Source organism: Colossoma macropomum, unplaced genomic scaffold (genome assembly GCF_904425465.1).
Source record: "Colossoma macropomum unplaced genomic scaffold, Colossoma_macropomum, whole genome shotgun sequence".
Taxonomy (NCBI): Eukaryota; Metazoa; Chordata; class Actinopteri; order Characiformes; family Serrasalmidae; genus Colossoma; species Colossoma macropomum.
Genome location: NW_023494784.1, coordinates 17,382,252 through 17,404,306, shown reverse-complemented (window position 1 = coordinate 17,404,306; position 22,055 = coordinate 17,382,252). Strand labels below are relative to the sequence as shown.

Genomic DNA, 22,055 nt, shown 5'->3' with positions numbered 1-22,055 from the left:
TGTAGATACAAGGTAGGTGTACATAATGAAGTGGCTGGGAAAAAGTGCTGTGAAAAAGTATTTGCCCCTTCCTAATTTCTTCTATTTTTGCTAATGTGTCACATTTAAATGCTTCAGATCATCCAGCTAATGTTAATACAAGATAAAGACAACACGAATAAACACAATAAGCAGGTTTTAAATTATCATTACATTTATTGACGCTAAAGAATTATTCAAAACCTATATCATACATGTAAAAAAGTAATTGCTGCTAAACCTAATAACTGGTTGTGCCACCCTTGGCAGTAACAACTGAAATTGTTTCAAAATGTTTTCAAAAAAATTGCGATGAGTCTTTTACATTGCTGTGGAGGAATTTTGGCCCATTCTTCTTTGCAGAATTGTTTTAATTCGGCTACATTGGAGGGTTTTGAGAATGAACTGCCTGTTTAAGGTCTTGCCACAGCAAATGAACCTGATTCAAGTCAGGACTTTGACTCGGACACTCCAAAACTTAATTTTGTTTCTTTTGAGCCATTAAAAAGTAGACTTGCTTGTGTGCTTTGGATCATTGTCCTGCTGTGTGTCTATGTATATATATATATATATATATATATATATATTTACTTAATGATACACAATATATTTGTACCTATATATTGTTCCTCATTAGACAAGTTCAAAATGATAGACACAAATTCGTAACAACAGTGTTAGTCACCTGTGATATTCATTACTCATGTTAAGGGAGTAAATTCTCAATAGCGTTGTAATGTCTGTGTGTGGAAATGGTTGGTTTGTTATCCCTGTTAACATCCAGACTCCTGAGCTTGTATGCGATCTCGACATGTTTCCCTGAGTTTAGTGATGGTTGCCATGGAGAGGCTCCCAGGCTCCGTAAAAATGTTCTGAGAAGAGATAAGGATAATCAGAGCACTACAGTTATCACTCTACACGTAGCCTACTCATCAAATAAGCTACACAACAAAGCTTTGTCAGGATATCTACAGATGTTACCTGTATGAATGCATGGCAGTCTTCCACGAACTCCCCGCGGGTGATCTGTTTGAAACGCTCACAGATGTCAGGGAGGTTCTTTGCCTGCTGGATGAGGTTCTGATGGTGACGAATCAGCGTGAGGGCCACACGGAACAGTATCTTCGAGCCCTCGTAGAAAAGACAATCCCATATTCGCAGCACTGTCTGACAGAAAGTAACACCACAGGGTCTACAGGTCTTTTTATTCATTTCACATTATATCAAATATAAACAACAAACAGAAAACAAGGGTATTTTAGCTCAGTTTGAAAGTGTAAAAATGTTACTCACGTACACTTCAATCCTTAAGTCAGTGGTTCTCAAACTAGTCATAGGTCCACCAGACCACATTTTTGTGGACAGTTTGGGCTGCCCTGAGGACTAGTTTGAGAACCACAGCCAAAAAGGAACATTCCATTGATTTTTCAAAATTCAATAATTCAATCATTAAAAAAGTAAACAAAGCCATTCAGAGTAGTTTGATGTGAAATGGGTCATTGTATAAGAACTTACAGTCCCAGATTTCTTTACAGTGGTGGTGGTAAGAACCAGGGTTCATTATATCTACAATACAAATATAGCCACTTACTATCCAGAACAACCAGTGAACCCCCACGTGTTTTCTGAGGTTTAATAGGTACATTTGGTCATAAATGGATTAAAAAAGCACACACTTTAGGCCAAAAGCGTCTCAAAATTATAGTAAAACTGTGTATCAGGCACCAAACAGTGTATTCGTGACTATTTAATGTACTAACTTTCTGTGAGGGAGCTTTTAGAGGCATAAAACAGACAGCAAGTTCTCATCACCAGCACTGTGAACTATTGCGATTTTGTTAGTTAAGCATTTCACATTGAACCACTCTGAAAGACTTTGTTTACATCTTAACCTTTTAATTAACACAGAAATTTTGAATTCCCCTGTAAGTAATATTATTTCACCACTAAATGCCTTATGAGGTTTCTGTAGTCTGAATTGACAGGTGTTTTGTTTGTTCACCTGTCTTTTACTCACTTCCATGGGAAGGATGTCAATGTAAAGGCAAAGAAACCACCGGGAGACCACCAGCGTCCACATTACATTGTGCCGAGTCATGGCCTGCCACACAGCAGGCACCTTAACCTTCACCAGCTCTCCCAGCACCTCCTGATCTGTCTTCAGTCCCAGCATAGCAGGGGTGTAGTAATCTGGGCCACAAAGAGCACAGAGTTCACCCCTCTGTCATTTCTTATTTCCTCACCTTTCTTTGGTTCTGCACTGTGAGGTTAAGGATGTTTGTTCCTCACCAGTTGGCACTGCGCAAGCAGCGTGACTGAATCATCACACGTGCTTCAAACCGTGCCAAGTTGTTATGTGATGTGGTTTCTGATATTGATACATATTGGTAGCTATAAGCTTCCATTACTTATTAGCTATATTAGGTTTGTAGCTTCAGTGCAAACTTTGGACACCAAACATGTCTTGGTTGATCAACTACGTTTTGGATAAGCAATAAGAAATTTCTTCGGATTTTCCATCAAACACTGTACACTCTCCAAAATGCCACAGAAGACTTTTTCCCTAAAGAACAATGTTTGAAAAAAGATGTGTAAAAGTTCAATTTCAGTTTAATTTCCTTTCACAAAACCTTTTTGAAATTTTTGTAGAGATTCTTTACATTGAAAAAGCTTCTTCACATTCACACAACTCATTTACAGAAATGGTAAGTTTTGAGGGAACCAAAAGTTTTTAGGGAACCAAACCTGACATAACGAACCCTTTTGGCACCTTTTTAAGGAGTGTATATAAAAAGATAAGTTGATTTGATATTTGCCATAATGTTAGCTTTCCTATATGAAAAAAAGCATAAGCACAAGTATTTTTTGAGTATGTGAGATGCATTTCAAATGCATTGTTTAATTCCCAAACGTATTCCTAAACACTAAAATACATTACCAAAAAATATTTTTTGGCCATTTTTAAATGTACTTCACAAATACACTTTACATGTGTTTCTTTTCCATTTGAGTTCTGTTCACATAAAGCAAAGCTGTTAGACATGGGCTCAGACTTAAGTAGATTTAGTCCAGGAATGAAAAAGGACCTTCACTGGGGAACTTATTTACTTCCCTTTAACAGTAATGTTTAGTCCTCAGTTAGTCTCAGTTTCACTTCATTAAGGCAGGTCCAGGTTTAAATCACACTGTCAGTTAAGGCTGGTTTACCAACATGTAAAGATATTTTGCATCATCTCTCTAATTACTTACAGCCCTCGAGGAGCCGTACATGACTGCCAGACGCAGGCTGACTGAGATGAGCTCACTTTACTATCATTCATAATAATGTTAAAACTTCACACTTTCTACTGAACTGAGACTCTTAGAAAGCTGTAGTCACTAATGACCGTAGAAGGTCTAAACTATGAGCAGTGTCCACTAACCTGCACAGTCCTTCTGCTAATAAGGCTGTAATGTCTCATATCTGAGCTCATATTTGGCCTATATTACACAATAGTGAATCTAAACCATATTTTTACTCTTTAATAACTTGCAATATATATTCAAATAATATACAGTCGTATGCAAAAGTGTGAGCGCCCCAAACAAATTATATGTATTCTTGATTTTCTAAGTGAAAGTAAGTACACATCCTCTAAGGCCCTGATGTTACTTGGACTTCAATAATCAAGTTATAATTACTCACTTGCAATTAGTTGTTATCACTCAATCCAGGCCAGTTGTTTGTATTGTTGGATTGATTCAAGTGGACTTATTTTTGTGAGAAAAAGAAAATCACAAAGATATGTAAGAGAGTAAGGGGTGGAGTCACCCAGAATTCCTAGCAAGATTTCCGTTTAGCAGCTCTTATTTTTCCTTCAAATGTTGTTTTCAAACAAACAACATGTAACATGTTACATATAGGTTGATATGAGTTTGGATGCACTTCACATGCTTTAGGTCTCCTAACCATGAATGTGTTCAGTGTCTCTGTCAGTTTGCTGGTAACAAAATGACTTAAATTGCTTCCGAGATAGTAGTTTTTGTCAAAGCCAGTGTAACAGTATGTAACTCTGAAAACTCCTATTAGAGGAATTTTCTTTTACATTTCAGCTTGTGATCTTTACAATTATGTCAACGTAACATAGAAGTTACTGGAACTGAAAAGCCCAAGTTTCTGCGACAGAATAGTTTGTGTCATGTTTGCTTATATGTTGTTAAAAGCCTGAATGTATTTAGTTTAACAAAACTCAACGATTTACTTGAATAGTTTAAGTAGACTAAACTTGTCAGGGTTTACAGTGTATAGAGCACACAGTTCTGCACATTTTAATGCACAATTACAGTTTATTTGCTGAATTTAACATATTGAAGAAAAAATTTAAACAGAAAATGTGTCCTGTGCAAAAGTTATGGCACGTTTTGTATTTTAGGGTTTTTTTTTTCAAAATGTTAAACTCAGCAGATAAATAGAAACTGTGCACTAAAATTGCAAAACAAAGCCATAATTAAGTTTGTTCCCCGTAGAGGATGTGTTAACTTCCTTTCACTTAGAAAAACAACAAAACATTTAACTTGTGGATGTTGAAACATTTGCATATAACTATATAAACACTAGACCTGTTTTACATATAGTATTGAATTACAGGACTATGCACATAATGGATGAAAATAAGAGACTGACCAGGTAAGATTCTGCCCAGCAAAGCATCCATTAACCAGAATGACTTCTCTTCATCTTTGGTTATGATAAGGAGGTATCCTGCAATAAAGTTCATTCCCTTAAAAAAGAAAAAAAAAGGCATAAAGTTAAACTTGGGATGTTAGGAGTGAACTGGTCAGAAGATGTGTGGTGAAACAGGTTTAGCCAAAGTACTGACTGAGCAAATAACGTCTAACAGCCTCAGGCAGGTAGAACTTAAATAAATACATAGACCAGAAGCTGTCTAGTCACATGGGCATACAGATCAAAAATAATGTAAATGCGTGGATAACTGTGGCTGTAAAGTTAAAAAAAAGGAGCATACAGTATCTGTCCTGGAGTAATACGCCTGATGCCAAACTAGTGCAGTACCTGACAGTAACCAACATCCTTGTTGTGGTGTCCGTACGCCAGAAGCACATTAAACAGAGCCGTCTGTAAACACAGCTGGGAGGAGTCGTGGAAGTGGATGTTATCTGGGAAGGTTCTGTGCAGGTCTGAGACAGGAGAGAAAAACTCTGCTGAACAGACTCATTTATTTTCCCTTGTGGGGAAATTAAATGTGCAGATAAGATGCCTGTGTAGTCAACACTAACTTTACGCAGCACAAAAAAGTCAGAACACACAAAATATGGCAATTTCGTACCAATATTTGTGTACAATTTGTATTCATCTTCATATTCATCTGAGTTTAACATATTGGAAAAATAAAACATGGCATAACTTCTGCACAGGGCACATTTGTTCTATTTTTTAAGTTAAATTCAGTAAATAAACAATAATTAATAATTGTGCATTAAAATTGTGCAGAAGTGTGTTCTCTGTGGAGGATGTGTCAACTTATTTTCACAAATCAATAAATCAAAACAAATGAACAAATCATGTCATTTGACCAGGGGTGCCCAAACTTTTGCATGTGACTGTATATTGAGACACTGTTGTTTTCATACTTATCTAGCTGAAAAGCACTGTGTCAGTTGCAGTTTGTCACAACGATGCTGACATTTTTTTTCATTCAATTCAAGTCAATCTCTTTCAACTGATATTGTTCCAAAGCAGCTTTAGAAATATCCAAACCCTCAAATGAACAAGCCATGAGTGACAGTTGCTGCAAAAACTTCCAGAGAGCATAAAGACGAAACACTGAGAGGAACCAAGACTCAAAAGATGAACCCCACTGTCTCTGGGCTGCTCTGAATAGTGGAGTTGTGATAAAAGTACTACAAGTTTGCAAGTAACAGAAGCACTTGAATGAAGTTTTTCCTGTTTCTTTATGAAATGTTTAACAAAATGATACTTGTTTCAAATAAAAACTTGTCAAACTGATGGTAGACTCTGTGTGTGGAGAAACCCCTGGAGAAGAATTCCAACCAGACTGCACTAAGGCTACTGTAAAGCACAGAGGTGGAAAGTCAACATCTGGGGCTGTTTTTCTTACAGTAGTGTTAGTATGAGTGGAAAGCAGGCTTACAACTAGAGCTGTGTAGTGGTCAAAATATTTTGACTTTGGAGCTGATCCCTGAAATATGCTTTAATTTTGATACCTGCTTTTAACGAACTTCAAAGCCCCACAAATGATCCAGAATTTTTTAACCCTCAGTTGCGCTAAAGTAATTAGTTTGGCACCACTGAATTTCGATACCCAGTCCTACCTACAGCATCAAGAAAGTGGTTACAGGTTACACTGATCTTTCAGACAGGAGAGACTGACCAGTGCGTATAGTCTGCTCCAGGTGGTGGTCATGCCGAGCCTTCAGAAGAGAGTGGTAATAGCCGTGGTTCATCTGCAGATGCTGCTGGGCTCCACTGGCTGCCATCCAGATCAGAGCCCGGTATTCATTAGGGACTCCTTTTCTCACATACCGCTTCACTGCCAACCACAAACACACAGGAGCTCACTATAAGAGATTAGCATGTGTGTGTGTGTATATGACAACAAAACAGAATTCTGTGTGCGTGTGTATGTGGGGGGTGTTGAGCCCACCTTTCAGATTCTTCTCTACCTTGGTGTTCTCTTTTAACAGTCTGGACCACTTCACTGATCTTCTGGAGAGCATGGTTAAGTACTCAGTCATCATCTCCTCACAGGATTCATGGTTCAAGTCATCAGGCTGTTTGAATCCATACTGGTCTACTCTACATTGTGAGGGAAAGTATAATCTCTTAATCTTGTAGGGCGGCAACATTTTTGGCATCTAATTGTTTCAGTTAAAACTGCATCACTTGTTTATAATAAAAAGACAAGAAAGACAAGCATGTGCTTTAACTATGACATAAACTTTGATTTTTCTATACTCTATATAGAACCATGAACACTCAAAGAAAGCATTATTAAAGGGTTCTTTGCATCATGAAAGAGTTCTTCAGATTGATGGAATATGTGCATGAATGTGCTATAGATGTTGAAAAGGGTTCTTCCATTGTTATAAGCTTGACATCATAACAATAGAAGAACCCTTTTGGGTGCTGTATTGAACCATTTACAAAAAAGGTTTGAGATAGAACCATCTACAGCACAGTCTCCATCAATCTGAAGAACACTTTCATGATGCAAAGAATCCTTTCATCATGCAGTGTGTTCTTTGAGTGTTCATGGTTCTATATAGAACCTTTTTTTTTACTAAAGAACCCTTGAGGAACCCTTTTTTAAGAGTCTGCATAGAACCATTTTATGTTTAAATAGTTTTTTAGCATGGTTCTTCAGATTGGTGGAAAACATGTAGATCCTTTTTGAAAATGGTTCTATATATAAGAGCAAAAAAGGATTCTGCTACTGTTACAATGTCAAGCTTGTAATAATAGAAGAACCCTTTTTGGTGCTATATAGAACCATTTTCAAAAAGGTTCTATATAGAACCATATACAACACATTCTCTATCAATCTGAAGAATCATTTCATCATAGAAAGAACCATTTAAGCATGAAATGATTTGATATGGTACTCATGGTTCCAGTGTCTTTGCTAAATAACCCTTGAAGAACCATCTGTTTTAAGAGTGTAATCATCAAAACAGCACAAGGCCTAAAAATAATAATAAAAGCTATTAAAGGGGTAAAGAATGTAATTTAAAGCGACAACAAGTAGGCAATGACCTGTTGGTCATGAACACATCATCTGACGCACAGGTGATAGTGCTCAGCGTCTTGCTCTGCTGGTGGTGATAAAGCCTATAAACAGAGTTAAAATGAGGAAAGACTTGGAAGTATTAAAACATATATGTATATATAACTTACCTCTGACAGTCATTTCCATTTGAAATTTCATCTTCAGGAGATTCATGATCACCCAACAGACTCATCTCCGTTCACATTAGCCTCCTTCCCTTCCACTCTGTAGCTTCATTATGATGAAACTCTACCTGCAGGCTGCTGAGCCGTCGGTAACTTATTACACAAGCCGCTCCCTTTATGCAGATTTACAGTGCTTCTACAAACCTGTATAAATGACAGTTTTCCTGTGTCATCTTAAAGGGGAATTCCACAGATTTTTCATACTTTCTGAATAATTCAGTGGTTGATATACAAACAGAGTCATTCAGACTGATTTGGTGTGAAATGGTTCATTTGCAGAAAAGCTTACAGACTCAGATTTCTTTACAGTGGTGGTGATGGGAACGAGGGGTCACAATATCTGCAATGCAGATACAGCCTTTTTATTAACTATTCAAAACCACCAGTGAACCTACACGTGTTCTGAGTCTTTATGTAACATTGATGGTGGTAAAATAGTCACAAAAAAGTTTTCTTTGGGGACTATTTTGCCTTAGAACACCATTCATGTATTCACCTGCCTTGAATGGATTAAAATAAATTGAATAAAATATATTTTAGATCAAAATGTTGTCACTAAAGTACAAAAAGTACATCAAGCAGTGTATTCACAACCATTTCACGCTGTGAGAGGGTTTTTGGAGGCATTAAACTCTTCAGATGTCTGGTTCCTATCACTGCCACTGTGAACAATTCTGACTGTAAGTTTCTCACACCAAACCATTTTGTTTGTCATAACACACACTTTGTTGACATGTTAACCATTTAGTTATGGTTAGAGACTAAGACTCTTTCTTCCTTTCTTCTTTTTTATATTTCTGAAGCCTGGAAGTACACTAGAATAATTATGTGGTATTAAAAATAGACCATCATGTTTCACACAGATATACAGATGTACCCTGGTTCTGGTAGACAGTTGGTTCTGGTAGATATAGTTCTGGTAGATGTAGTTCTGGTAGACAGTGGTAGATAGTTCTGGTAGATAGTTAGTTCTGGTAGATAGTTCTGGTAGATAGTTAGTTCTGGTAGTTAGTTCTGGTAGATAGTTAGTTCTGATAGATAGTTCTGGTAGATAGTTAGTTCTGGTAGATAGTTCTGGTAGATAGTTAGTTCTGGTAAGATAGTTCTGGTAGATAGTTAGTTCTGGTAGATAGTTCTGGTAGATAGTTCTGGTAGATAGTTAGTTCTGGTAGATAGTTCTGGTAGATAGTTAGTTCTGGTAAGATAGTTCTGGTAGATAGTTAGTTCTGGTAGATAGTTCTGGTAGACAGTTAGATCTGGTAGATAGTTCTGGTAGATAGTTCTGGTAGATAATTAGTTCTGGTAGATAGTCAGTTCTGGTAAATAGTGCTTTGCTGCATCCACACACACACACACTAAATAGTAAGTCAAACACGTTACACGACCGTGTAGCTCATTCATTATTACAGTGTGTACAGTACAGCAGCGTGTGGACACAGCTCGAGTCTAAAGAGCGGTACTGAAAAACTCCAGACAGCAGGTGGCGCTACAGGCTCAGTGAAGACACGACGGCAAATTTAAACGACGGAGAGTTTGAGCAGAATTAGAAGGGTTTCGATGCTAAAATGTCTAAACTTTAAGAACCTAAACAGAAAGATTAAGCCTCGAGATTAAATTGCAGTATTACTGACGATTCACTGACAATTACATAAAAAAGTTCGGACACTGAAATCACGTTTTCTTATTATGTCCATTTCTAACATTTTAATTTCTTTTAGGCTACACATTCTGAGACTGCCTGGGCACAAACCTGTCTAATGATCAAACATGGCTAAAATGTGAGATTATATCAATTCATTTATCGTATTAATCCAGTCCTTTGACATGACACTGTGAATTTAAACAAATCAAAACTGACTGTCAATAAAGGTTCAGGTAAAATGCCTACTGTTCGCTGTTCATCCAGAGTTAATCTATACAAAATCTCATCGTTTTAGTCCAGGCCTATCCTAAGTTGACCAGCGAGGATGTTTGAGTTGGCCTGCCACGTCTCCCCATCACCTTCCAATTATGTATTTGTACTATGTATAATTTATTAAATTATTCTTTTTAATTCAGAATTGTATTATTTTGATTGTATTATATTGTGTATTTTAAGTATTTAAATAAAGGTAAATATTATATATAATATTCTGAAATGCTTTTTTAACCATTTTGTGTATTGTTTGTCTTTTTGTCTTTTGGAGTGGACCACACCAAACATTACACGTTGGCCTTCCAAGACAAAAAATGTGAGCACCCCTGCTTTAGACAATGTTTTGCAGCAGTTTCCCGATACACTGTTTAGCACATTTTGGACACGAACAGGTTAACATGCACAGAGAGAGAGAGAGAGAGAGAGAGAGAGAGAGAGAGAGAGAGAGAGAGAGAGAGAGAGAGAGAGAGAGAGAGAGAAAACTGTTCAGAAATCAGCCAATCAGCGAGGGATCCAGTGACGTATGCGGAAACAGGAGCTACGTGGTTTGTTGAAGATCAGTCAAATACACTTGTTTATCTCTTATTTTAAATTTAAAAAGATGATATTTGCGATGTAGAAACGAAGCTCTAACTCGGAATATTCTGGACTCCTAGAACTGTCCAGTCTGTAATCGAGTGCTGACTGCAGTCTCGTTTTTTTCCGGAGTCAGATCAGTCAGATCAGCTCTCTGCAGTGATGGTCGGAGTGGAGCTGTCGTCTGGTGAGTTGATATGAAGAATGAACCTTTTTCTATTGCGTGGTTTGTAGCAGCTGTGCAGAGAAAATATCTCCTGATTACTAACTTGCCTGCCAAACATAAACATTTGGCAGACAGAATGTAACTTACACAGATCAGCCGTAACACTGTCCCTTTTGTCAGCTCCACACATTCATGTTTTTCATATAGATGCACTTTGTAGTTCTACAATTTCAGACTGTAGTCCATCTGTTTTTCTGCCTAACGTTACTTTGTTAGCCCCTTTTACCTGTTCTTCAGTGGTCAGGACCCCCACAGGACCACCACAGAGCAGATACTATTTGGGTGGTGGATTATTCTCAGCACTGCGTGACACTGACGTGGTGGTGTGTTAGTGTGTGTTGTGCTGGTACGAGTGGATCAGTCACAGCAGTGCTGCTGGAGTTTTTAAACACCTCAGTGTCACTGCTGAACTGAGAACAGTCCACCAACCAGAAATATGCAGCGTCCTGTGGGCGGCGTCCTGTGACCACTGATGAAGGATGACCAACTGTGCAACAACAGATGAGCTACTGTCTCTGACTTCACATCTACAAGGCAGGACCAACAAGGTAGGAGGGTCTAATAGAGTGGACAGTGAGTGGACACAGTGTTTAAAAACTCCAGCAGCACTGCTGTGTCTGATCCACTCGTACCAGCACAACACACACTAACACACCACCACCACGTCAGTGTTACTGCAGTGCTGAGAATGATCCACCACCCAAATAGTACCTGCTCTGTGGTGGTCCTGAGGGGTCCTGACCATTGTAAAACAGGATGAAAGAGCCAACAAAGTACACGGAGAAACAGATGGACTGCATTATGTAATTGTAGAACAACAATGTGAACCTATACAGTAACTGAAACTGATAAAATGGTCAATGTGTAGAAACAAGGAAGTGGGTTCAATGTTGCGGCTGATCGGTGTATATAATCATAATTCAGTTATTACTGCAGTATTATTAACACTGGTTTTATTCTGTTTAGTAATTGCATTGCACGGTTATTTGGTATAACGTCTATGAACCCTTTATGCAACTAGTCACTGACCCTGAACTAAACAAACATAGAGCAATTTATCACTGTCACTTTAGCGTCTTCCTAAAAGTCCTAAAATGGTAAACATTCATTAGTTTCATCGAAGTCTCTTAAGAATGACCTGCAGTTTTGGAAGCTGCAGTGCTTTTGGAAAAGCCACCTCAGTGATTAACAAAGCAAACCCACTCAGAAACAGCTAAAAAAATATTTCCTTCCAGATGTGGATACAGTGGTTGAGAACATTGGAAAACTGCCATCAGAAGTATTTGCAGAAACAGTAAGAACTGATTGTGTCCTGTTTGGTCTTTTGATTATAAAAGAGTGATCTTTGTCATTTGATTTATTATCTCACAAAGCCTGTTTGGCATTGTGGGCAGGCTTTTATGTAGGCTACAGAACTGATTATGATCTTTTAACTTTTCCAGTGTCATGAGATTCTGCTTCATCTTCAAGGAAAGAGTAGTGCAGTAGATTTGGTAGAAAACTGCCAGGTAAGTTTTTGCGCCACAGTTAAATTTTTACAGATTTTCACTGAAATTGTATCTTCCACATAGTGACTGTTCTCTCTTTTCCACAACAGAGATTTCAGAGAGCTGGAATAAACCTTGATTGGAAGTCAGTTCAGGATATTATAAGGCTGTTATCCTTTAATTTTAGGTAAAGCCTGTCTATCTGTCTGTCTGTCTCCCTCATATGCAAAAGTTTGAACACTGCCGGTCAAATGACATGTTTTGTTGATGTTAAGTGAAAGTAAGTTGTCACATGCTTTACAGAGAACACACTTCTGCACATTTTAGTGCACAAATTCTGCTTATTTACATATTGGAAAAAAATAAAACATTAAATATAAAATGTGCTATTATTTTTGCACAGGTCACATTTTATGTTTATTATTTTTTCCAATATGTTAAATGTGCAGAAATGTGTTCTCTGTAGAGGATGTGTTAACCTATTTTCACATAGAACATCAACAAAACATGTCATGCACCCAAACTTTTGCATACGATTGTATATTATTTGAATACATATTGCAAGTTATTAGTGAATAATGTTAAAAAGAATAAAATGACTCTTTATAGTGTGAGATCTGTAGAAAATCAAGCTACATGACTGGCTATACAGTATATGCACACGAAGACCGTAAGAATAGAGAAAGCCTCTCATATAATATCAGACGTAGAGAAAGTGATCTTGCCGAGCACATGGCTCATGGCCCTCCCAGAGAGCAGGACATGCTGTCTCGTTACTTTAATATTTGTGTCAAAGGTGAGACTGATTTTGATAATAGAGTTGTTTGTGTACATGTTATCACTCTGGCAAATGCTGTCGTTGCTGCTTGTGACATGGATTATCATAGTTTTGTCAGCAGTGTGTGTTGTTGGCAAGTTTATGCGTTGACTTCTTTTTTTACTTGTGATTTCTTATAGATCAGCTGCGAAGAGCAAGCTCACTGCTGATCTCCTGATCAGTAAATTAGGTGAGGCAAGCTGTAAATGGTCCAAACCAGCACTACAAGTGGTGCATCAGCTGTGGACTGAAAATGGCTCTCTTGTACAAACACACCAAGAGGCCCAAGCCATGGCCACCATCGGACAGGTAATTCACATGATTAAAATTACGCTACGTAAAATGGATAGTTCCAGTTCTGACATCTGATTGGTTGAGCCATATCAAAAGTTGAATTATGTGCCAGGTTAGAAGAACAAAAAGACATTGTGCTGATAGAATCATTGAATAATGTTAGATTATTTTATATAGATTTTTTTGCTTGGCAAACCACATCCTACAATTAAAGAGACATTCTAGCTTAAAACAAGCATTTCATATGTCATTTGTGGTGTTAAGCAGTATTTTGAAGTGCAGCATTATATCCTTTAGCCTCACTGGTTTGATAGAATTCACAATTTTATATCGTTTTCATGTTTTCACTCATCAGTGTTCCCTTACTATTTTATTATTGTGACACACAATATGCTGTTCTGAGCATGTCATGGATATAGTCAGTACTTAAAGAACACTGATCAAGTGCATGTTTCATTAAAAACACTGATTGAAAGCTTCCTGTTCAAATGGTTTTAGTGCAGAATAGTATACTGCATAGTAAATATTAAATAAAGTTTTTAATGGTAGTTTTTAGGCACTACATGTGGACTGTGTCTGTGTGTCAAATCGTATTGTGACATGCATCATGTATTTAAGTATCGTGATATAATATTTTGGCCATATTACCCACTCCTACCCTGTGATATCAAACAGTCCAGACTGTTGGTGACTCCTAGTCACTGAGCTGTAGGCTAATAAATACATCCAGGCTAGTTAGTGCAGCATTAGTATACCTCTTTCTTCAGTTGTTAAAGAAAATTATAAACAAAAACAAAAAATGTTTGTTTCACCCTAGAGAAAACATTTCAAAACAGCCCACCCATAAAAAATCATACCAAAGCAGTTGTGTTTTTTCAAAAGTTCCTCCACAAACAAAGGTGTTTTCCTGGTCTTTCAAGCAGAAAAGCTCTCTCTAGAGTTTGCTGCAGTTATGCTCAAGATGTTAATATGCATGTTCATAGCAGATGTAGTGATAGTTACATGGCCCTTTAACAATCTATATTGTTTGGTGGAAGAATAAATTATTGTAATTATTATTAATAACAAACTAGTCATTGAATTTCAAATTTGTCACAGTTTTAGGCTATTTGCAATGTGATAATCGAGGGCGTCTTATGGCTTTATTTTGATGCTCAGAAGTTCTGTATACATTTATAAGATCATCAAGTGTAACAACACCTCTCTAATCTTAGCTGGTGGATATACAGTGGAAGCTGGGCATGGCTGTGAGCTCTGACACATGTCGCTCCCTCAACTCCCCATACATCTCCATCTTGATGAAAATTGCAAACACATCCGGAGAAATTTCTTATAAGTCCTTTGAGATGACGGTTCTTCAGTTCCAGGTTTGCTACAGTCATCTCTGTTATTCAGAAAAGTAATCAGACGAAGACTGCCTGCCAAAAAATGTATTTACCTTTCTTGTTTGCTTCTTTTTCACTTCAGAACTTCTTCAGACAATTCAAGGAAATGGCGTCTGTTTTGGAGACTGTGTAAGCACTCAACTCCAGGTGGCCACTATTTTTATGGTTGCGTGTAGAAAACTTCAGTATTGACCAATTGTTTACATTCAGTGTGTTTTGTTATTTATTTGTGCTATTTGACAGCCCTGCTGTGGGATATTTGGCTATGGTATGTTTGCGCTTATAATAATACACTTCGCTTTGCATGCTTTCCCAGAGCAGTATCTGAAGAGCAGCGAATAAAGATCTTTCAATGAAACTACTGTTTGCTTAAATGATTTTCAGAAATACCGGAGGTTACACTGTCAACCCAAACATAATGAATGGTGCTTGCATTTATAATATAATTAAGCAATTGTAACTGGTCTAAAACAGTATCATGTGATTCCCACTAAACAGGTTCCCTTAAATTTCTCCAAAGAGAGCGCTGCTCACATGAGAGCTTTTGACATATTTCTAGAGATGGTTTAAACAGGCATAGATGTGTAAATGCAGTACATCTTTTTGGTTGTTGGACTTTTTTGAAAGAGCATTCATTTCCATCTCACACATCCTTGATTAATACATTCAGTACAGATATTGCAACATAACAAAAACACAAATAGTGCAACATTGTGTTTATAGTGAATCACATAGTCTGACTGTTATTGCTTTGACAAAAGCCAACTATACAACCTGACAATTCATGCATTTTCTGTGGAGCGCACTGTAAGACTCTGTATTACTACTAATATACTAGATGTACTAATTACTGTTAATTGCCATTCCTGCAGTTACTACTATATAATCAGTATAAAACATTGTGCATCCATATAGTACAGTACCATGGAATTTTCTTATTTTATCTTTGCATTAATCCTAACCTTGAAAAATCAACTGGCGGACTGAGAGATCCACTGATCTCATATTCTCTGCTGATACCAGTTTTGAGACCTGAATTCTGAAAATCGGACGATGCTAGGTAGCAATCTGATACCAGTGTTCTTTTCTTTCCTTCAAAGTATACCTTGTTGTATGGAATTGCCTGGGATCATTATTTGATGTGTAAGGTGGTACTCTAGTATTCGTGTCCAGTCTTGGCCTTTTACTGTTGTCTCAAATTTGTTGTGTACTTGCAGTGTCTTGTCATTGGTCTTACCAAATTTAGTCTCTGGTCTCGACCAAGACCAGCTGCCTTTAGAAGTATTTGTTTGTATTTCCTTTCTTTTAACTGTCACCAATGGCAACTGACTTGCAACCAAGTTGCTGTTGTGAGTCACCCTGTAAAGTGTGAAATGATCTTTGAAAAATCAGGGGCGTTTATTCAGTTTTTCGGACCACGTCAGATATCTTTATGTATTAACATCACGCACACAGACTCAAAAAGAACAGATCCCAAATGCGAAAGCAACATTATACTGATGACGATATGATGTCAATAGTAGATCATTACATCTTCAGAAGACACGTCCTTCACCAAGTTTTGACTGAGTTCTCTTTAACAGGCCTTTCAACGTGATCGCAAGCATCAGATTCATCTGCTTGGGGAAATGGGCTGAAGCACAACTGACGTTACAAAATATTCATCTGCACATTGTGTGAAATCACCACCAGAGAGGTCTCCAAATCCCTGAATCTTACATATTGTAGCTTTAAACAGTATAACCAAATTAAAGTGTAAATTCTGCTTTCCCAAGGGAATCTGTAGGGGTACGGCTCACTTATTAATGACTTCATAAAGTCATGTGACAAACAATTAAAAAAATTTGGACAGAAGTAGTTAAAGACTTTTTGGGGGGTCTTCATCTTGACTCAGTCTCGCTCTCATCTGGACTTGGTCTCGGCCCCCTTTAGACTCAACAATCTCGACTGGTCATGGTCTTAGACTTGACTTGGACTCAAAATGTGGCTTAAAAAAAGTAAGCTGGGTAATGCACTGTTACAATTTTATAAGGACTGTGACTAAAAAACTGTATAGAATGTAGATTGTTCACGTCTGAGCAATATCCAATCCAATTAATAAGGTCAGTATAGGTGCTGTTACTTATCCAGTATACTGGATTGGTGCATTCCCAGCAACCATGTTGATGATTGGACATCATGCACTTTCGATGGTAATATACAGTATGTCTGTTTAAGCCCTTAATAGCTGAAGTGCCTTCCCTTTACTGTTTGATTAAGTCTACAGATGGAGTGAGGAAACAGTGTAAAATAAGTGTGTGTGTGTGTATATATATATATATATATATATGTAACATTTGTTATATTCTGATTGTGGCAACCCAAAAGCATGCACCTGGAACAGGAGCTCTTGCAGATGTGGTAGGCCCCAAGGCCACAGGGTGGCTCTGATGAGGTTACATGTACTGCATATTTTATCTATTTCTGGGACTGAGAGAGCTTGCATCCATGGCATCTTGTTACATGCAGAGCACTAGCAGCATTCAGGGCTAACTCTATTGGCCTTGATAAATGCTGCCTATGTTTTGAGTATAAAGAACACCTGGCTTATAAAAATGAACCTCCAGAGCTGAAATATCATGTGTCAGTTTATTCAAATAAATGTAACATGAGTCCAATAATGTTGAACTTGAATGAGGAGGAAAAAAAATACCATTCAACTGATTTTTACTTGTAGAGCTCCACACACACACAGTAAGGTACAATAAAGGAAACTTCTGTCAGTAAGCATATAAAATAACAGCTGTTGGATTACAAAACCATTCAAATATTAACACTCTTGCCTGCCCTTTTTATTTGACTGTGTGCGCTGTTCATGACAACATGCTTCACACTACCTCAGCATACACCACTACAAAGAGCTGGGTGGAAATTAATAGATACCAGTTATCTCCTGTCAACAAAGCTGTCAAATCATGTAATATTATTATTAATGTTTTTCCCCTAGAATTAAAGTAAATTTTTACTATGCCATATAATGTTTTATTGGATGCTAACAATGAATAAGTCAAATATAAGCAATTGTTTACATATTTGTGTCTGAGTCAGTTTTAATGAATAACACTACTACTCTATATAAAGCATGTATTCTTTTCCTCTATTCTCTGCCGTGCAGAACACCTGCTCTACGTGCATGTTTACAGATACTTCTGTTCTCCAGGGTCAAACCCACAGGCCTGTGTGTCAGGGTGTGTGTGTATGTGGTCATGTATTTAGTTCTTTGTTGGAACCAAATACCCTGAGGATGATTGGGAAACATAAAAAATTTCAGTGAAATGGGGGCATTTGGCAAAAAATCTCTTTTATCTGAAAAGGGTGGAAAAAGAACAGAGAAACTGTACTTAAATGTATCGGTACTCTGTCACAGTCTTACTCAGAGTGGAAGTGTGCAGCCAAAAATATGCGTTAGGTCCACAGGCCCCATTTGAACAGCCTTACCTTGATGCTAGACCAGCTGACACAGTCTGTGTCATTCATGCTAACAAGTCTGCACAAATTAGCATAGCTGCGGGCAGTTTAATTTAATATTCATAGGAATTTGACTAGATGTTTTAGTAAAACAAAATGCAGTGGTCAGTGGTTTAAAATGCTTCATTGTAGAAAAACTTACTGACTGATTTCTTTATGGTGGTAGTGATTGAAACCAGAGGTCATAATGCCTAAAATATAACTGTTTTTTGCAATACAAAATGACCAGTGAACCTACACATGTCTTCTGTTTTAAATGTAATGTTGATGATGGCAAAATAGATGTAAATCTGTAAATATGTTTTCTTCTGGTATTATTTTGCCTTATTTTGCCCTTCATGTATTTAAAAAATAAGATTTAGGCCAACATTTAATCTCAAACTCTCATAAAACAATGTCTCATGCATCAAACGATGCATTCTTAACCATTTGCGTAATAACTAAGTGAGGAAGTAGCTTCAAGAGGCATTAAACACTTAAGATGTCTGGTTCCTATCACCACCACTGTGAACAATTCTGACTCTGTAAGTTTCTGTGCAGTGCCGCATTTCGAGTCAAACCACTCTGCATGACTTTGTTTGCATGTTAATGATTACATTTTTCAAACATTTTGAAAAAAGGAGAATAACCCTTTACGTATATTAACAAGTACGATCACTTTAAGAGTTTTCCACCTCTGACAGAATACAGAACCGGTTTTATTCCAAAATGCTGTATACCTGTTGCTAACGATTTTGAATATAACACGTTTTTAAAAAGAATAACTGCTGATGTATAATGCAAAAACATTTGTTCTTCTGTAATAAAGGTGATAATAGTCATACACTCTCAAAAAAGATGGTTCTTCGATGGTTCTTAGTAAAGACAATGGTTCTATATCGAACCATGAAAACTCAATGTTTTTTTAAGGCTTCTATTGTTAAGATGTCAAGCTTGTAACAACAGAATATTGATGCTGTATAGATCCATTCTGAAAAAGGTTCTATATATATAACCATATGCAACACATCAATCTGAAGAACCATTTCACCATGCAGCGAATCATTTAAGCATGCAAATAGTTCTTTGAGTGTTCATGGATCTATAAAGAACCACTGGGCCTCACTCACCAAGCCTTCTTAAGAAGAAATTTCTTCTTAAAACCCACCCACACAGTTTTCATGAAGAATCTGACATTCACCAATGTTTTTTTTTATTTGGGATTTGTTCTTAGGGAAGAACAGAATCTACACACTCGAGCACAAAGGTCTGAACAGTTGTATGGTTTAAGAACACGTCATCAATCTGATGTGGACTTTTTCTTATTAGAACAGATTTAAGAAAAAACTTAGGAAGATATTGGTGAATGAGGCCCACTTTCTTTAATAAAGCATCCTTGAAGAACCCTCTTTTTAAGAGTGTTATATAGCATTGATATTTCTTGTATGTGTAATTTCTCTCCAAACAATGTATATCATTAAAAACAGAAAACCCCTGAAAGTGCTTTATAATGCGTTTTGGAACGCTACGTCAAAACCCCACTAGGATAGAAATACAAACCTGATTTTGTGTTTGTGTGTGCGAGATAGCGAGAGAGGGGCGGGGCATTATTAGTCACGTGTGGTGGGAGGGACCATCCCTCGATCCACATGCCATCAGGTTAACGCCTCCGCCGCGGCCACGCCCACAGGAGCTGAGGAGCTGAGCGGTGGGGGAGGAGAGGACGACGCTGGGCTGTTGTCAAAAATGGCCAAGAATGAGCTGCTCAGGACGAAAGAGCGAGAAAGAAAGTAGCGTTTTTAAAGGATTTTAGCTCTAGTTCACCATAACAGCTCCTGTATGTGTGAGGAGAGGAGAGGAAAGGAGGAGAAGAGAAGACTGGAGACTCCCTCCTTCCTTCGTGCTGCTCTTTCTCTCTGTGTGTGTGTGTGTGTGTGTTTACACCCTGAGACGCCACGTTTCGGTGCCTTACTGACTTGAACGGCTGAGCTGGAGCTGCAGCCCGTCTGAATGGATGCTTATTTACTGAAACTGATCTCTTCTTCACTTTGTCTGAAGAAAGACGGACACGGCTGTGTCTTTAAAAGAGAGCCTTATTTCTTCTTCCAGCTACGTGAAGGACGAGTCCTGCAGCCGCCGTGTTAGTGTTAGACTAACTTTTCCACTCTTCTACCAAAGACTGTGAGTGAAGCGAGGCAGAGCTCAGTCTGCCAGCCAGGAAAAGGAAAAGCAGCCCGTCGCTTTGTGCCCCGCTCCACTTCCACACTTCCCTTCTTCCCCATGCGCCGCTGAAACTCGGCCCAGTGACGAAGAGCAGAGCTGCCAGAACGGGTTGGTCTACTTCTCCTTCTTTGTCCTCCTCAGCCTGAGAAGAAGAAGAGATGGAGGGACAGAGTAATGACACCAAAGGCAGCAGTCCGAAGCCCGAGAGGAGCTTCTCTCTGTGCTACATGGGTTGGTGCACCCTGGACAGGAGGACCACTCTGCCCATGCTGCCGTGGCTGGTGGCTGAGATCCGCAGGAGAGGCGAGAGAAACGAGCCCGGACCCGCTCAGGCCCGCCAGGTCCAGCTGTCCCTCTGCCCTCCCCTCATCCGCTGCGTGCCCGCCAACAGCAGCAACGCGTCCGTCTTCATCTTCGAGCACAAGGCGCAGTTCATATCGAGGTTCATCCACAACAGCCACGACCTCAGCTACTTCGCCTACCTCATCCGCAGCCAGCCGGAGGACCCCGAGTCCGAGATGGCCTGCCATGTGTTCAAGGCTGGAGAGCCCAACCAGGTACGTGCGTGCGCGCGCGTGGACCTCATTAATGAATGTGAACTGCACATCCACTTTGCATAAACACCGTGACCTTCACCCTCTGTCACTTGCATGCATGCATATGTGTTTACTTAAATTCAATTTGCATTGTATATTAAATTGACCATAAATGCCCAAAATATGAATCACAATGTATTTTAAATGCATTACTCATATAGAAAATAAATACCTCTGCATGGACACAATTACTGTCCACTCAAAAAAGTTTTCTTCTTTGGTAACATTTTGCTGCACAATATCCTGCACATACCTCTCCTCTATAAATAGCTTTTAAAACTATGTTTCAGGATAAAAGTTTATCAAAAAACTATGGTACAACTATGTCCTGCATCAGGCAGCATATTTCTGACCGTTTTATGTAATTGAGCTCAGTGAGGCAGCTTCTGGGGTCATTCAGTGCTTCAGACATCTGGTTCCTATGACCACCACTGTGAACAACTCTGATTTACTGTCTTGGGTCAGTTTCTCTGGGGCGGAGCATTGCACAGCAAACCACTATGGATGTCACTGTTTACGTGCTAATAATTTAATTATGCAGACATTTTTGAAAAATATGTGGAATTCCTGTTTAAAGACCGGTGCTTTTTTGGAGATATTTCACAAAGCAGGATTTCTCAATTAGCTGGTTGTCTTAAGCTCAAAGTGAAGATTGTCCAAGAGCAACATCTCTTACCTCTTCTGCAATTTGATGGGCTTGAGTTTAGCCTTAAGTTATCCAGCTAACTACCCCTTGGAGTACCTCTGTCCTGCAAACTTTAATACATTGACTAGTTTTTCTGCCCTAATCCACACATCCCAACTCAGGAAGGGCTTGTTAATAGCTGATTTGGTGTGTCAGAACAGGGAAAACACAAAATATGATCTCCACTGCATGACTAACCCCTGTTTGTCAGTGTAAATGCAAATATGGGCCAGTGCCATGAAGTAAGAGGTATTCATTGGTTCACGTGCGATTCACAGGTCATCATCATCATCCCTGCTGCACACACACAGAAAGCACCTAATTGGCTAAAGGCTGAAGGCTTTATTATATTTGGACTAATTTAAGTGATGCCCA

At 38.4% G+C, this 22,055-nt stretch overlaps 3 protein-coding genes across 9 annotated transcripts in view; 2 read left to right on the top strand and 1 right to left on the bottom strand.

Moving 5' to 3' along the window:
- Positions 1–638: 638 nt before the first annotated feature.
- On the bottom strand, positions 639–8,070 carry grtp1b (growth hormone regulated TBC protein 1b). The gene is made up of 8 exons (XM_036573468.1): positions 7,934–8,070; positions 6,684–6,835; positions 6,411–6,569; positions 5,072–5,196; positions 4,682–4,778; positions 2,036–2,208; positions 1,000–1,185; positions 639–890 (listed from the first exon to the last, which is right to left on the bottom strand). The coding sequence occupies exons 1-8, from the start codon at positions 7,996–7,998 to the stop codon at positions 792–794; spliced, it is 1,056 nt and encodes a 351-aa protein (XP_036429361.1). The 5' UTR covers positions 7,999–8,070; the 3' UTR covers positions 639–791.
- Positions 8,071–10,397: 2,327 nt separating this feature from the next.
- Positions 10,398–16,868, top strand: commd6 (COMM domain containing 6). 3 transcript variants are annotated; one of them, XM_036573442.1, is made up of 9 exons: positions 10,398–10,450; positions 10,618–10,668; positions 11,943–12,001; positions 12,150–12,215; positions 12,305–12,381; positions 13,152–13,320; positions 14,520–14,672; positions 14,773–14,819; positions 16,274–16,868. In XM_036573442.1, exons 1-9 carry the CDS (start codon positions 10,429–10,431, stop codon positions 16,368–16,370), a joined length of 741 nt encoding a protein of 246 aa, XP_036429335.1. In that variant the 5' UTR covers positions 10,398–10,428; the 3' UTR covers positions 16,371–16,868. The 3 variants fall into 3 exon arrangements, with proteins under 3 accessions (XP_036429335.1, XP_036429350.1, XP_036429342.1); XM_036573457.1 differs by having other exon boundaries at positions 10,399–10,450; positions 14,773–14,837; positions 16,274–16,306; XM_036573449.1 differs by lacking the exon at positions 16,274–16,868 and having other exon boundaries at positions 10,400–10,450; positions 14,773–15,048.
- A 2,988-nt stretch (positions 16,869–19,856) lies between these two features.
- Positions 19,857–22,055, top strand: part of tbc1d4 (TBC1 domain family, member 4) — a 41,661-nt gene continuing 39,462 nt past the window's right edge. For all 5 annotated transcript variants that reach the window (XM_036580921.1, XM_036581063.1, XM_036580995.1 and 2 more), the window contains exon 1: positions 19,857–20,956. In XM_036580921.1, the coding sequence (XP_036436814.1) occupies positions 20,558–20,956 (399 nt within the window). In that variant the 5' untranslated portion in view covers positions 19,857–20,557. The remainder of the gene's footprint in view (positions 20,957–22,055) is intronic.